Source organism: Heterocephalus glaber, unplaced genomic scaffold (assembly GCF_053883595.1).
Source record: "Heterocephalus glaber isolate CG9 unplaced genomic scaffold, H.glaber_assembly_v1.0 deba00001532, whole genome shotgun sequence".
In the NCBI taxonomy this organism is placed as follows: domain Eukaryota; kingdom Metazoa; phylum Chordata; class Mammalia; order Rodentia; family Bathyergidae; genus Heterocephalus; species Heterocephalus glaber.
In genome coordinates this window covers 19,082,042-19,097,554 of record NW_028258330.1, presented here as the reverse complement: position 1 = coordinate 19,097,554, position 15,513 = coordinate 19,082,042, and the positions used below count along the sequence as shown (strand labels likewise).

Genomic DNA, 15,513 nt, shown 5'->3' with positions numbered 1-15,513 from the left:
TCAGAGGTTCTTGCCTCAGCTCCGCTAGCAACCCCCATTTCCGCTGGTGGAGACAATTACCCCGAAGTGCGGGAGAGGGAGGAGTCCAGAGCACGCAGCTCCTTCTAACCTAACTAGGGGAAAGAGGACTTGGGCGGCCGAGGGCCCGCTTCTTTTCCAGTGGGCTGGGATCGCTGCCTTTGCAGTTACTCTCTGCTCTATCCCTGTGGCCCCTAACCCTGTCTCCTGGTCTCCAGTATGCACCCTGTTGGGAAATTAATCTTTCTGCGCCTGCTTTGCAAGCACAAGGTCCTGAGTTCGATCCCCGGTACCGCAAAAAAAAATTTTTTTTAATTAATCTTTCTGAACTTTCCATTGCTTCCTTCCCTTCCTCCGAAGCTCTCTATGCTACAAGACAGTCTCCAGCAGCGCTTCGCAAACTTTAGCAGCGTTTGGGGTAATTTGTGCGCTCTCTGGCGTTTTGAGAAGTCTGTCCGGCAGCATGGATATTGAGAACTTTCCACATTTTGATCCCAGCCCACCCAGTCCTACTCACTCGCTGTTTCCACCGTTCCATGCACCCCATTATCTACCGCGTTGGTAGACAGTGGGCCCAAAGTAGCTTGCAGATATATTTTGTAAAGTCCACATGAGGCTTTTAAACTCCACCCGCCACACACACTTCACAAAAGAATCTGATTTCCAGGTTTCTTTTGAAATACCAGATCTAACAACATGGACTCACATTCTACCCTGGCACCAAATGCTTACACTAAATGGTAGCTGCCTCTAGGAACACATCAATTTACCATAGTCCCCAAGAAACAAGCCCTGTTTCTTATGTTTATTTTATCATCTGGCTCTCTGCAGACAGACATTTCATTTCATGCATCTTTCCCCCTCATTATGCTACTTTCCCACCTGGAAAACTATCTCTGGTGTGGCTGTCTTAAACACAAACTAGCTGCTGGGGTCGGGGATTTAACTCAGTGGTTCCATCGCCTACCTTGAAAGCCCAAGGTCCCAAGTTCGATCCCTGGTACGAAAAAAAAAGAAAGAAAGAAAGTGCAAGTTCCTGAGTTTGATTCCTGGTACCAAAAAACCCCCACAAAACCACAAACTAGCTACTAATTGTCCACTGCCTCAGCCATTTCCTAATTGTCCACTCCTTTCAGAAAATATTTACTGAATGTATATGATGGGCAAGTTATTGTGGTAGGCTTTGTAGAGTAGAAGGCACCCACAGCTTGTTGTGAGAGGGACACCACACAAAAAAGAACTGTGGTTTCCTGTCCCTGTAAAAGATTCCTCACGTTTTTGGGGTTTTTTTGGTACCGGGGATCAAACTCGAGTCCTTGCACTTGCACAGCAGGCAGCAAAACCACTGAGCTAAATCCCCGGCCTGATTCCTCACACTCTTGACCCTGGTCAGTCTGGCTAACTGGGAGGACCTACAATACAGAGCTTCCCATGCTGGGGATACTGCATGTTCTCAGGGAAGGCCGAAAATGGTACCAGGAGATTGGTAAAAGTTAAAGGGCTACCCCACTGCTGTTCAGAAGACCTGTGAACCAAGAAGAGGGTGTGCCAATACCACAGATGCCTAAACTTCCTGTGCAAAGGGCCTTACAAAGCTAAATGACTAGTAAGAAAACCCACAGGCCCCTGCCAGCTTTCCTGCAGATGGGGGAAGTCTGGGAAAGAATTAAGAGCAACTCTAGGTTAGAACAGATGGAGCACATGACAAACACCCACTCCAGTTCCACATAGTATTCTGGACTGGGTTTTTTTTGTTGTTGTTTTTTTTAAAAGACTGGGTCTTGTGTACTTTAGGTTGAACTTGAACTCACTATGTAGCCCAGGCTGGCCTTGAACTCCTGGTGATCCTCCTGCCCCAGCTTCCCAAGTGCTAGGATTACAGGCCTATGTCACCATACTCAGCTTGGACTCATTTGTAATAACCTGAACCAAAAATAACCCAGATGGATGTCAACAATAAAATGAATAGATAAAATGTAGTGGTTTTTTTTGTTTTTTGAGACAGGGCATGATGGCACGTGCCTGTAATTCCAGCACTTGAGATACTGAGGCAGGAGGATCCTCTCGAGTTTGAGACCAGGCTGGGCTACATAGTGAGATCAAGGCCAGTTTAAACTACATAGCAAGACTCTGTCTCAAAAAAACAAAAATAAAGTGTTTTTTTAATTGAAAGTTTCGGTCCATGATTGGTGGGCCCCATTGCTTTGGGGCCTGGTGTGAGCTCCACGCTATGGCAACAGTGTGTGGTAAAGACATCACTACCTCATGGCCAGGATGCTAAAAAGAAAGAAGCTAGGATCCCACTGCCCTCTTTAGGGACACAACCCCAGTGACAAGAAGACCTCCCACTGGCACCTACCTCTTGAAGTTTTCACCAGCTCCTAATAATCCTACTCAGGGGACCAAGCCTTTAACATATGGGCCTTTGAGGACATTAAAATATAGTATATTTGTACAATATTGTGGGTCAATGACAACATCCTCCTGAATACATGGAACAACATAAATGATTCTCGCAGACAATATCAAGCAAAAGAAGCTAGACACAAAAATAATACAATATTTTTTTGGTGAGCATATGTATTTATTTAAGAATATATCTAGATTGGGCCAGGGATTTAGCTCAGTGGTTCTGGTGCCTGCCTCGCAAGCACAAGGTCCCAAGTTCAATCCCTGGTACCAAAAAAACCCAAAAAAGAATATATCTAGACTCGCAAGCACAAGGTCCTGAGTTCGATCCCCGGTACCAAAAAAAAAGAATATTTCTAGAAATGGAATTGCTGAAACATAGCCATGGTGGCTTTATCATGTGAACTGCATTTCTGAAATTCCCTTTCATGTGTGTTTCCAATTAGAGTGGATCACAGCAGACATTTTGCATGAGATTTGAGGAAAAGCAGCAGCAATACTGGATTTGACATTTTCGAGCTTGAAGGAGGAGCTTTGTAGCCCACCCACACTGTTGCTGATCTTCAGCTTACCTCATTGACATGGGGTAGCAGTTTGTCCTGCAAATGCCTCACCTCTCCCTGGAGCCTTCTTCACTTCTCTGGCTCCAGGGTCAAATGACAGGCAGCCAGCTTCTCTTGCCAGCTTCTCTCGCCCATCACCAAGATTAGAGGCAGTGAGTGCTGACATGAGTGCCAGTTTATCTTTGAGGCTTCCAGCTCATGCTCATGGATTCCAGTTTATTCTGTCCCCATCTTATGTCCATCTCCCCTTCCCAACTGCCTGACCTGTGAACTTTAAGCTGTACCATTAGATTCAAAAACTGTAACCTTACAGAGCCTGCTGAAGTAGCTCCCATAGTTACCTGAAGTCAAATCCCTGGCAGAAATCCCTTGAACTTCTCTGATTGAACCCTTACTAAAACTGACAGCATAGGCATGTATTTCATTTTACAAGAAACTGCCAAACTTTTCTGAAATAATTGTACTTATTTAAATTCCCATTAGCTGGGTGTAACAGTTCCCATTGCTTCATACCCTCACCAATATAAAAATCAGTAACTTTAAAAAGATAACCTACAGGGGGGCCAGAGATGTAGCTCAGTGGCACAGCGCCTGGTTGGCAAGCACAAGATCCTGAGTTCGATCCCTGGTACCAAAAAATAAATAACCCACAGTGTAAACCAACAAAGCAAAGCAACAGGCCACTAGTCTTCAGTCTCTGCTATAGACCATGCCCATAGGTGGGACAATTTCACAATATCAAGATTACAAATGTATGTATAATTTAACCTAGTGACCCTAGTTCTAGAATTTATCATGCAGATATACTTGTATACAATACTAAATTATTACTATATTAATATGAATATAGGTTATTCATTGTTCCATTATTAATACCAAAGTGAAAATCTCTCAAATGTCTAAAATTGAGAACTGATTAAATAAATTTGGTACAAACAATAGAATTTTGGGGTGCTAAAAAAAGCTGAATGTGGTGGTACACACCTATAATCCCCAAACACAGGAGCATGAGACAGGAGGATTATAAATTTGTGGCCACCTGGGCTACATGGTGAGACCCTGTCTCAAAACAAAAAAAGAAGACAAAACAAAACAAAAGCAGAGAAAAGGAAAAGAGAACGTTTTGAATGTACTGATTTAGGAAAGTCTTGTCTTAGGGTTCTCCAGAGAAAGAGAAGCAGAGGAAAGATTGAATTGGCTCACACAGTTATGGAGGCTGCCAAGTCTCAAGATCTGCAGAGTAAGTTGGAAGTTAGACCTGCGAAGGCCAATGGTTCAGTTCCAGTCCAAGTCCAAAAGCTGAAAACTAGGACACCTGATGGTATAATTCTAGTCCAAAGACTGGTAGGCTTGAGATCTTGCAAGAGCCAATGTTTTAGTTTGAGTTCAAAGACAGGAAAAAAGCTAATGTCCCAGTTCAAGAAGTAGTTTTCCCTTATTTGGGGGAGGGCCAGCATCTGATTGGATGAGAACCACCCACATGAGGGAGGGCAATCAGCTTTACTCGTCGGTGATTTAAATGTTAATATCATTTCAACACTCTTATGGAAACACCTAGAATAAAGCTTGATCAAATAACTGGGCACCCTGTTGTCCAATCAAATTGACACATAAAATTAATCACACCCGATCTACAAGAGATTTTATTGAGGAGAAAATGGAGCTGCAGAACAGAGTATGTAGTACGCAGCCCTTTATGTAAAAAGGCAGGAAATGGTAAAATAACAGTAAGTGTGCCTGTTTGCTTATATTTGTTCTTACTTTTTTTATTTTTAAAAACCTGCTGCTTTTTTTTTTTGGTGTTGGTGTTGGTGGTGTTAGAGATTGAACATAAGGCCTTGCATATGCTAGGCAAGCTGATGTATATTCCCAGCCTCTGCTGCTTTATTTACATAAAGGCCCTCTGGAATGATATACAAAAATTAAAGATAAAGGTTACCTATTAGAGAAGTGCAGGAAACAAGAAAACTTTTACTTTTTGTAGGGAATGGGAAAGGGGATGTTACCAGAACCCCTGCAGTGAGTCCTGACCTCCTATGAGCCACTACAACACAAAGCAAATTAAAGAATAAAGACAGGAAACAAGACTTAGAGAAGAAGCTGAGCTTTGGCCTCTGATCAGTACTGCTCTGGGCAGCAAAAACAAAGGCACCCAGAGCTTGCCACTGTTTATTGGGTTCATAGGGAGTATCAGATGACTCAGAGGACACCGATAATCCTAAATTGACAAGGATTTTATAATTGGAGAAAGTATCAGATGTCTCAGAAGGTGTCAGTAATCCTATGACCATGAGGATTTTATGCTGATGAGGATTTTAGGTTGATTGGGACAGTGAGATGAGCAAAAATGTTCTTAGGACAGTAGGTGGGATGAGTTACGCTGATAAGGAATTTGTCCCTCCCCAGGCGAAACCTTTCTACTTGGTTCTCAAACTCCCAGGATGTCTTCAGCTGATGTAATCTTGCCCTTGAGCATCACAGCATCATGGACTATTGAGGCCTCAGACAGCCCTAATCATAATTTAATTGTGAAATGATTTCTTTCCCAAAATTATATGGAATGGCTCCCAAAAACATTTTACGTGTGATTTAAAAAATCTTATATGGCTGGGCATGCTTATATACACCTGTAATCTTAGCACTTGGGGAGGCCAAGGACTGAGGATTGCAGGTTCAAATTACAATTGGGCAACTTACTGAGACCCTGTCTTAAAATAATAAATAAAAGAAAAGGGCTAGGATTGTAGCTCACTGGTAGAGTACCCCTGGGTTGTTCCCCCTTTACTGAAAAAAACAGGTATATGTTTAATGTGTTCAAAACATTAAATAACAAATTTTAAATACCCTTTACACACCTTTTTCTCTTGCAGGATTATAAGCATTCTTATATTTTATCTTTGTCTTACTGATATTTAGTAATAGGCACTCAATAAATATTTGGGAATTGGCTGGGTATAGTGGCCTATAATCCTAGCACTCTGGAAGTCTGAGGCAAGGAAGGCTGCCACTTCAGGCACAGCCTGGACAACTCAAATATTTAGCAAGATCCTGACTCAAAATAAATAAAAGAGGGCCAGGGATTTAGCTCAGTGGTTCTGCTGCCTGCCTCACAAGCACAAGGTCCTGAGTTTAATCCTTGGTACCAATAAATAAATAAATAAATAAATAAATAAATAAATAATAAAAGGGCTAGAGATGTGGCTCAGTGAGAAAGTCCTGGGTAGTGAAAAAGGGGGAAGGTAATGAATGAATGAACCAGAGGAAATCAATTTGTAGGTGTTGTAGTCATGGTTTACAAAGGAATAGGTGTAATATAGGACACATAATTTATAGGATTATTTTATAATATTCACCCAAAAAGTCAAATGCAGAGGAGTGCAATGTTCCACACAAGTCCAGCTAAAAGCCTAGAGCCCAAGGCAATGTCCTCCATGAATTCAGCCAGAGGCCTATAGCCCATGGCAATGTCTCATGCAAGTCCTTATCAAGGATCTGTACTGGGAAGGCCCAAGGGCCAGTGGTGGCCTGTGCCGATGGGGTGAAGGATCCGTGGCACCAGGCTTAGGGTTCTGTACTGGAGCCAGGAAGCAACACGCAAAGTGAAGACCAGACCTCCTCTGATGAAAACAGCAGCCATTCCCAGTGACAGTGAGGACCCGAGCTCCTCCTCTGATGAGAACAGCCAGTTTGCATCAGGAAAATCCACCACGGCAAGCCTCCCCAGGAAAAATCGACAACATATGATCGGACTGTCCTCTCCAATTCTTTTTGTGCCATTGGCAACAATCCTCAGGTGGATCTTCCAAGCCCAGAACCATGCTGAGTCAGTTCAGCTGGACATTCCAAGTTGACCATTAGTTAATCCACCACAGTGAGGGTTAAAAAGAAAGAGGAGTGGGAAGTGGATGGAGAAATATAGAGATGGAGATATATGGCAGTAGCTATCCAAGGGAAATTTTGGGGAACAAGAGAAATGTCTAAAGAAGAGTTATACAGTTAGAATATATCTTCAAGGGCCAGGGATTTAGCTCAGTGGTTCCACCGCCTGCCTCTCAAGCGCAAGGTCCTGAGTTCGATCCCTGGTACAAAAAAGAATAGAATTTTGGGCCGGGGATTTAGCTCAGTGGTTTTGCCACCTGCTGCACAAGCACAAGGACCTGAGTTCGATCCCCAGTACCAAAAAAAAAAAAAAAGAATATACCTTCATATTCCCAAGTAACAGTCAATAAAATTCTCCAGTTGCTTTTGGGGTTTGATTTGTAGGTTTGGGGGATATGATTGTGGGTTGGAGCAGTCAAGTATATCTAGATATCAGTAGTGGAGGGGCTCAAGAACCTCCAAGACCCAGCCCAGCCTCTGCCATGGAGAGGCTGATAGTTTCTAGGGGGACAACCCCAGACACTGGGCCTGTATTCTGGGTCCACTGTGCTTCTGCCAGGAGGAACCATACTCTACCCTACCTGCTGGTCCCCACACTCCTCCATAAGCCATTCAGAGGAGCCTACAGGTACAGTCAAGTGGGTGAAATTTTCAGAAAGCATAATTCTGGAGACCTACTGTGGTAGGCTATAAAGAGATAATGGCGGGCTAGGGATGTAGCTTAGTAGTAGAGTGCTTGCCTGGCATGCACAATGTCCTGGGCTCAATGCTCAGCAAACACAGGAGAGAAATAATGGTATTACAGCTGTGTGTGAGGGACTAAAGGTTAGATCTGTCATTTGTAGAAAAATGGATGCATCTTGAAACCATAATGTTAAGTGAAGTAAACTAGACACAGAAGCTTAAATATTACATGATTTCTTGTATGAGAAACCAAAAATATAAATAAAGAGCAAAATAAAGGATAGATAACAGGAAGTAGGGAGACAGATCTTTCTCAAAGGAGAAGGGGATCAAGAGTAGAAGAAATGGGAGGGAGAGGAGGGTAAGGGGATGAAAAAAGGAATTAAGATGTGTTATGTATGTGTACCAACTGCACACAAAGAATGTAAACATTACTTGTACTGCACACACATACTAATAAATTTTAAAATCTAAAAAGAAAGGTTGGATTGGGGCAGGCTGAAGCCAATGTTAACCTAAGACCAGGCCGAGCACAGGGATGGGACTCAGACCGCAGTAATAGTCACTACTTTTTATTTTCATTTATTATTGATTTTGTTTTTACAGTGCTGAGTATTGAACTTAGATACTGCATGCTAGACAAGTGCTCTACCACTGAGCTACATGCCCAGTCCTGAATATTTTTAATATTAAATTGGGCTAAATATAATCCTCAATTCATGACACTCCCTATTTGTCCAGAAACAACTCACATATGAAAATCCATAAACCAACCTACTTCAAGAGCTAAACAATTATAAATCACTCACACCAATTATAAATCACTCACACCAATTCAGGTGCTTCTTGCATCTCTCCCCCTTGCTGCTTCTCAGAAGGGAGTGGTATCTTTGACTTTATCCTTTCATTACAAGTAGGAAAAATGGCATCCTGATGCTCATACCTATGTGCACCCCCTTGAATGTGGGCTGGCCTGCTTCTTGTAAGCAGAATTCAGCAAACATAATGGGGTGTTACTTCCATGACTGCATCTTCCATCTTGCTAGCCCCTCCCTTTTTTTTTTCTTTTTTTTAAACTGGGGATTGAACCCAGGGTCTTCACACTGAAATGCATTCCCACCCTTTTTAAATTTTCTTTTTTATTTTGAGACAGGGCCCAAGTCACTAGGTTGCCCAGGCTGGGCTCAAACTTGCAATCCTTCTGCCTCAGTCTCCCAGAGTGCTGGGATTACAGGTCTGTGCCACCATACACACTCTTTACTCTTTCCCTCACTGGCTTTGAAGAATTAAGCTACTATTCTAGAGGTGGCCATAGAGCAAGGAAATGAGGGCAGCCACCAGCCAACAACCAGCAAAACACTGAAGCCCAACAGCCCACCAGAAACTAGATTCTGTCACCAATCACATGCGCATGACTCCTGCCCCAGCTGGCCCTGCAGATGGGACCACGGTTCTGGCTGACACTTCAGTGCACCTTTGGAAAAACCCTGAAGCAGAGGCCCCAGTGAAGCCAGCCTAGATTCCTTTTTTTTTTTTTTTTTTGGTACCGGGGATTGAACTCGGGTCCTTGCACTTGCGAGGCAGGTGGCGGAACCACTGAGCTAAATCTCCGGCCCCAGCCTAGATTCTTGACCCACAGAAAAAATGTGAGACAATAAGCACATGTTAATCTTCTAAATTGATGGTAATTTGTTACATAGTATTAGATAACTAAAACCGGTCCTTTTCAGATCTTTTGCTATTACAAAGGGTGACGCTATAACCACTGCTATAAACTGTTTCCCAGAACACAGAACACAGAGATGAAGTTTTCGCTGGTGTATATCTAAGAATGGAATTATTGAATCTCGGGATTTACAAATGTTCAACATTACTGGTAGCAAATCATCAGCATGAAGGTCATATAAGTTGTAGCCATAGCTTGTGTCTTGGTTTACGTTGGGAGGAAAACTTGGCCTCAGCCCATAGAACAGTGGGGGGCAGGGTTGGGAGTCATATAGGTCAAGTTAAAGGCTCAGTTCACCGGCACGGTTGAGGCAAGTGTGTGGCACAGTTGGACAGAATCTGAAGCTTGGATTTAGACAAGGTTGAAGGACACTGAGAAAGTGGCTTTGGGGTCAATCTAAACCAGGGTTCAAAGTCAAGTTCACAAAACCAGAGCCCTGGAGATATCATTAGTTTACCAAGCATCGAATACACATACCTACTGCCCACAAGATGAGACCCATTCCAAGCCAACAAGGATCTTTCAGCCAAGGGGGTAAGGGCTAGACAACAAAGAGGGGCAGAAACCCATTCCCTTCCGGATCCAGGCAAAAAGAGAAGGCAGGCACAGGAAAGAAAGCACACTGCCAGGGCTGGGGATTTAGCTCAGTGGTTCTGGTGCCTGCCTCGAAAGCGCAAGGTCTGGAGTTTGATCCCCGGTGCCAAAAAAAAAAAAAAAGAAAGAAAGCACACTGCCACCTTTAATGGGGGTCACCCTGTCCCACGTCCCCCAGACACTCCCAACAGTACCCCACCGGGTGGGGAGGACGACTGCTGTAGGCACAGCAGATGTGTCCCCTATTCCATTCTTCACCCATTCCTTTCTGGCTGCTGCAGTCTCCATCCAGAAGAGAAGATGGCCCCAGGCGAGCCCCTTGGCTTCCTGGGGCAGCTTCTTGCACTGCACTTCGGAGGGGAGAAAGAACTAGCCTGGATAGAGACACCGATGTCCCCAGAGCTGGGCAGGGACTGTGATCTAGGGATGTGGACAGAACCAAGGGACCAAGGCCTAGGGAGCTACAAGGCAGGGCTCAGGGAAAGCTTTGGTTCTCCTGGCCTGGATGGAGTGTACTGAGGTGGTTCAGCCGGAGGGAGTGGTGGAGCAGGGGAGGCCAGCCTTTTGAGCATTGGCTCTGCGCTCCCCGCAAAGTGTCTACAGGTAGGTGGCTGTGTGTCCTGGCTTCTGGGCTCCTATGTGGCCCACCGCTCACTGGGGCTTGCGCTCGGCCTGCTGGAGGCGCCGGGACAGGTCCTCAATGCGAACATTCTTGAGCTGGAGCAGATGCTCCAGGCGCCTCACCTTCATCTGCAGGACCTGGGCAGTGTAGCACAGACAACATGCCCTGAGGCCCACTGCGCTACCCCTGCCTCTGCAGCCCCTAGGCTCCAGAGCCTCCCCAGTGCACCCTCACCTGCACCGTCTCCTGTGAGGCCAGCAGCTCCTGCTCTTTTTCGGCGATCTGGAGCACAAAGCTTGGGTCGCTCTGCTGGGCCTGGTTATACCCAGGAGGCCGGGCCACCAGCTGCCCACCCCCTCTGTGGTGCAAAGCAGTTTAGTGGAGGCCTGGACCTCGGGCCCCACTCCCATGCTTCCAGTGCCCTCTCCCAGGCCTTCCTTCTGTTTCTCCCCTGTCCCTCCTCCCTACATTCCCACCCACCCCCAGGCTGCCATGGGGGTTACTAAACCTGGCAAAGTCAGGAACACCCAGCTTCTTTACCTGAGCTGTCCTCCTCCCTGGGGGTCCAGGACACCTTCCCCTCGGGCCTTCTGGGACAAACCTGAGATAAGGCAAGTAGAGGAATGACCTTACTGGAATTCCATTCTCCAGCATAGGACAGGAGGAAAGCTTGTCCTGGGAGGGAGATAGGGAAATGCTTACCCACATCCATGTAGCCACTGCCATCCTGAGGAGCCAGCTCCTGAAAGAACCCCCGTGGTACACTGTGAGCCTGGGCCCACCCATCCTCAAGGAGTCCCATGTCCCTTCCGCATGCCCCAGGGCAGGCTCTCTTGGCCAGGCACCCCTGCCCCATGCACACTGCCAAGGCCCAGGCTTCCTGATGCCTGGGAAGCCCTCCTGGGTAAGGGAGAGGCTGGAGCCCAGTGGCACCTGTAAGGAGCCAGCACCCTGCTTCCTGCGCTTCTGCCGCTCCTCCAGGCGCTGCCGCAGCGGGATAAGCACCAACTCCACCACACCTGGGGCACACTGCGCAATCTTGCGCATCACATCATCTGGTACCAAGATGTTCAGCTTGTTCAGCACCTTCCTATGGGGTAGACAAAGGGGTGGCAGACTGGGTTCTATGGGGACTAAAGTGAGAGCCAGGGCCAAAAAGGAAAGGGTCATGATCCTGAGTGCATTGCCCTTGAGGAGAGGAAAGGTAGGTATCTAAGCCCTCCTGCTTGGATGTCCCAAGCTTCCTTGTCTCCTTCCCAATAGAAGAGGTCTTTAATTTTGTTACCAGATGGATTCTGTCTGTATTGGCCTCCCATCCTGCCACCAACACTGTCCCAGCTTGGGCAGTGAAGACTACAGGAGTTGAAGTGACAGGGGCAGGCCTTCCTGGGAAACCCACTCCCCTTCCTGGGTATTCTGCTACCTGTTCAGGTGACTCCAGTTGCTGAGCTTCTGCTGGAGGGAGTTGGCAGGGACATAATTGTGCATTTCCACCATCTTGGGGAAGTAAAACTTGATGATCTCTGCAACCAGGACTGAGGGAGTGGAGGGTAAGGGTGAGGATGGGAGAAGAGACAGGTGGGAGATGCAGCACAGTGGTGGAACCCAGCAGAGAGGTAGAGATGTAGCAGGGGGAACGATGATTGAAAGAGACAGAGAACATGAGATCAGTGATCAGACTAAGATCCGGCATAAACCAGAGGAGGTACTTCCCTTCCCCATTAATTCAAGCATAGGAAAACTGAGAATGAGTCTCCAGGAGAGCCCTTCTGGAGCCTGGAGCCTCACCCTAGGAATTCATATGGACACACACACACACACTAACACTAAAGTGCCAGGAGTCACAGACACACACAGAGACACATGATAATATTCCTGTACAGGTGTACACATAGGGCACAATGTGTAGACATGCAGGCCAAACCATGCGAGATACACATAGGTGCATGTTTAGAACACATACACAAGCAGAGTCACATATGGATGCAGTCTCCTCAAATACACATATACAGAAATGAAGAAATGGATACTTCTGTCATTGAATTACCAGGACACATTCGTGAATTTGAAGCTTACAGAATCACAAGAAACACATATGCACACAAGATCCCCCAAATACATTCAGAACAGAACGTGTCAACACACATATGAACACACTCATTCTCAGACTCCTACGAGACAGACATATAGAACACATAGCAGTGAGCAAGCACATACAAAGATGCACACACAAACATCTTCATAATTAAAGTCCCTGGAGGTAAACACACACACACCCCACACGCACACAGTATAGAACATGTAGACTGCTCACAGACACTGTTCATATACAGATACAAACAGAAAACACACACAAACACACGCTTCCACCATTGAAGTCCTAGGAGACAGGCCCCCCCCAACAAAAAGATGGTGTACACACCCCTTACACACGCACATACAAGACAGAATATGCAGAAACACATGGGAGCCCACACCTCCGTCGCTGAAGTCGCGGGAGAGATTTCGTTTGGGTCGGGACAGAGGGATGTTGTCTACCCACAAGTACAGCTGGTGCAGCGCCTCTTCGTCCATGCTGCTAGCCATTAGTGTCCTTGGCAAAGGTAGGCCGTTCCAGCCGTGCAGCTTCCAGCTTCAGCCTTACGACCCCTCAAACACCTCCTTTCTCGCCACTGGGGGAATCCAGAGTTCTCTGCCTTCCTAACCTGGAGACTCACGTCCCATCTGGGAGCAGCCATATTGTTTTCTGAAACCATGGCAACCACCGCTACTCGCCCTGAAGCAGGGGCTTCTGGGAGATGTAGTTTCCCCGTGCTACTTTTTTCTGGGCCTCGGCTTTGAAAAAGCAGTTAGGCGTCCTTACCATCCTCTCCTCTCCAAGAAGGCATCACCTCTGACCTCATGACACCTGCTGACCAGCCATTGACCCACTGTGGGATGGGCCAAAGCCAATCAGCCCCCCCTAAACTCATGCACTGGCATCAACAGGGCTGGGGTCACCCTTCTGTACACTTTAGCTGTCAGTCTTAAATAAAGGCAGCATCCCCATGTTTGTCAGCTTTACCTGGAGGTCCATTGCTAATAATCTGCTACCATCCGGGCTGTATGATATGGTGTATGGGAGTGCTTCCTTGCTGACTCCCTCCTCAAAGCTCTGTACTCATACTGCCAACGTCACAGCCCATTTCAATATCTTGCTGGGCCATTTAATATGTAACCAACTCCCAGACAGAGTACGAGTTCAAGCCCAGCAACTCCGGCAGGTTATTTAACTCCTCAGCTCTATTTCCTCCTTTGTGAAGTGGGAACAGTTCTCTCCTACTTGTCCCAATGAGGTAATGGAAAATAAATTACAAAACAGAAAAATGATATTTACATAAGACCTGTATTTGTATGGGAACAGGGGGGAATGGAAGTTAGTTATGGACACAGAAGAGCTCCTGCAGACACACAGTCATCCTCCTCCAAAGAGCTGTTCTACTATGGACTAGAAATTGATTTCCTCCATTTCAAAACAGAACTACCCTTAGGAGCGTTAGGAATATGGGTCCCTCCTCAGTGAAGAAGTACAGAGTAGCAGTAATGGGATACTTACAGGGTCAACCTAGGGAGAAAGCTTGCTTCCAATACAGACTAATAATTGGCTTTGGGCACATCACTGAACCTGTGCCTGTTTGTCATGGTTTCTCTGACTTGTAGGGGCACTGTAAGTAATTTCTGAAGTAATTAGAGCCCGGTTCATAGCAAGGGCTCTATCAGCTTCAGCTGGTGTAACATCCGTGAGATCATCTCAGCTCCAGGAAGAGGTGCTCTTGTTGCCAAGGGACACATGGAAGTGTTTGGCTTGTTGGTACTGGAGGTGAAGGGCCTGGGTTGGCCAGGGGGACCTAAAAAGAAGGCCACTTCCTCCTTACTCCAGAACAGGCCCAAGGGATAGGCTGGGCTTCCTTTTGGCTTTCTGATCTCCACCTCAAGCTCAGATTGGGGGAGGGGGTGATAGCAAGGGGAATCCTGACTCCTTTTTGTACTCCCTGTTTCCAAGGCCTTGAGGGCCTAGAGGGGATCCCCCAGTGCCTGAAGTGCAGAAGGCCAGGAGTGGAAGTTACCCCACCTTCTTGTTTTAAAATCACCCATGGTGGCCCTTTCTGGAAGGGACCACACACAGTGCAGGCAAGGGACAAAAGATGATTTGGGTATCCCCTACCCCCTAACATTCCAGGGTGGGGAGAGGAGGAACTTCATGGTGTGGTGGTGGTGGGGCAGCAGTTGGGAACTACAGAAGTGATGTGCCAGCCCCAGACAGGGTAGGAAAACCGGTTTGGGGCCCAGAGCTGCCGCTGGGGCGCTGGGGCCTGAAAGCCTCAGCAAAGGAAAGTTACTTAAGGAGTGGTTGGGCCCTGAAAGAAAAAGACAGGAGGAGCAAAGGGCAGTCCTCAACTTTGGACTGGGGAGCCCCTGGAAGGCACTGCCTGGGGAGCTACCAACTCATCCTCAGGCTCTTGGTGGGTATAATCTCTTCTCAGCAACTTCATCTTCCTCCTGCCATTTATCCTCAAGGGAGGCCACCAGGCTTGGAGATGCTAATCAATGAAAGGCCTAAAGGGCTCCCATTAAGGCACCAGAGGTAAACCCAAAGGTGCCCTATCTTCCCTTCCAAATTCTAACATGTACCAGAGCTTTCTCAACACCCTTTCGTCCTGGCCCAGCTTTCTTAGCCAGCCTGGCTGGGGTGGGGCTATTCCTCTGGTGCCTATTGCCTGATTTAGCCCAACAGACTGCAGTATCCGTCACTGCCCCAGTCAAGTGACCCCCAAGCTCCTTTCTAACCCCAGCATGGCTAGACTTCCTCAAATTGACCCATTCCTCCCCACTCCTCCATAAACATTTAGATGTGGATGTTGAGGACTTCCTCTGCCCCTCAACCCAGTCAGGGCCACCCTCTCAACCCTTGCTTCCATGTCCCACCAGTGCAAGGACCAAAGGGAACCGGGAAAGGACATGTTCCCCAAGTCAGACGC

General features: G+C 46.7%; 1 protein-coding gene across 1 annotated transcript; it reads right to left on the bottom strand.

Moving 5' to 3' along the window:
• Window positions 1-10,000: 10,000 nt before the first annotated feature.
• On the bottom strand, window positions 10,001-15,358 carry Spef1 (sperm flagellar and cilia associated 1). The gene is made up of 7 exons (XM_004840735.3): window positions 12,973-15,358; window positions 11,919-12,030; window positions 11,429-11,585; window positions 11,198-11,237; window positions 11,036-11,096; window positions 10,730-10,853; window positions 10,001-10,632 (listed from the first exon to the last, which is right to left on the bottom strand). The coding sequence occupies exons 1-7, from the start codon at window positions 13,079-13,081 to the stop codon at window positions 10,525-10,527; spliced, it is 711 nt and encodes a 236-aa protein (XP_004840792.2). The 5' UTR covers window positions 13,082-15,358; the 3' UTR covers window positions 10,001-10,524.
• Between the last annotated feature and the right edge of the window lie 155 nt (window positions 15,359-15,513).

What these genes read in the sequence shown, in the direction of transcription:
- Spef1 (XM_004840735.3), bottom strand. Translation starts at nt 13,081, where the DNA reads ATGGCTAGCAGCATGGACGAAGAGGCGCTGCACCAGCTGTACTTGTGG. An exon ending in AACTGGAGTCACCTGAACAG is followed by an intron (nt 11,586 to 11,918) that starts GTAGCAGAATAC and finishes TCTACCCCATAG; the next exon opens with GAAGGTGCTGAACAAGCTGA. An exon ending in CAGTGGCTACATGGATGTGG is followed by an intron (nt 11,097 to 11,197) that starts GTAAGCATTTCC and finishes GCCTTATCTCAG; the next exon opens with GTTTGTCCCAGAAGGCCCGA.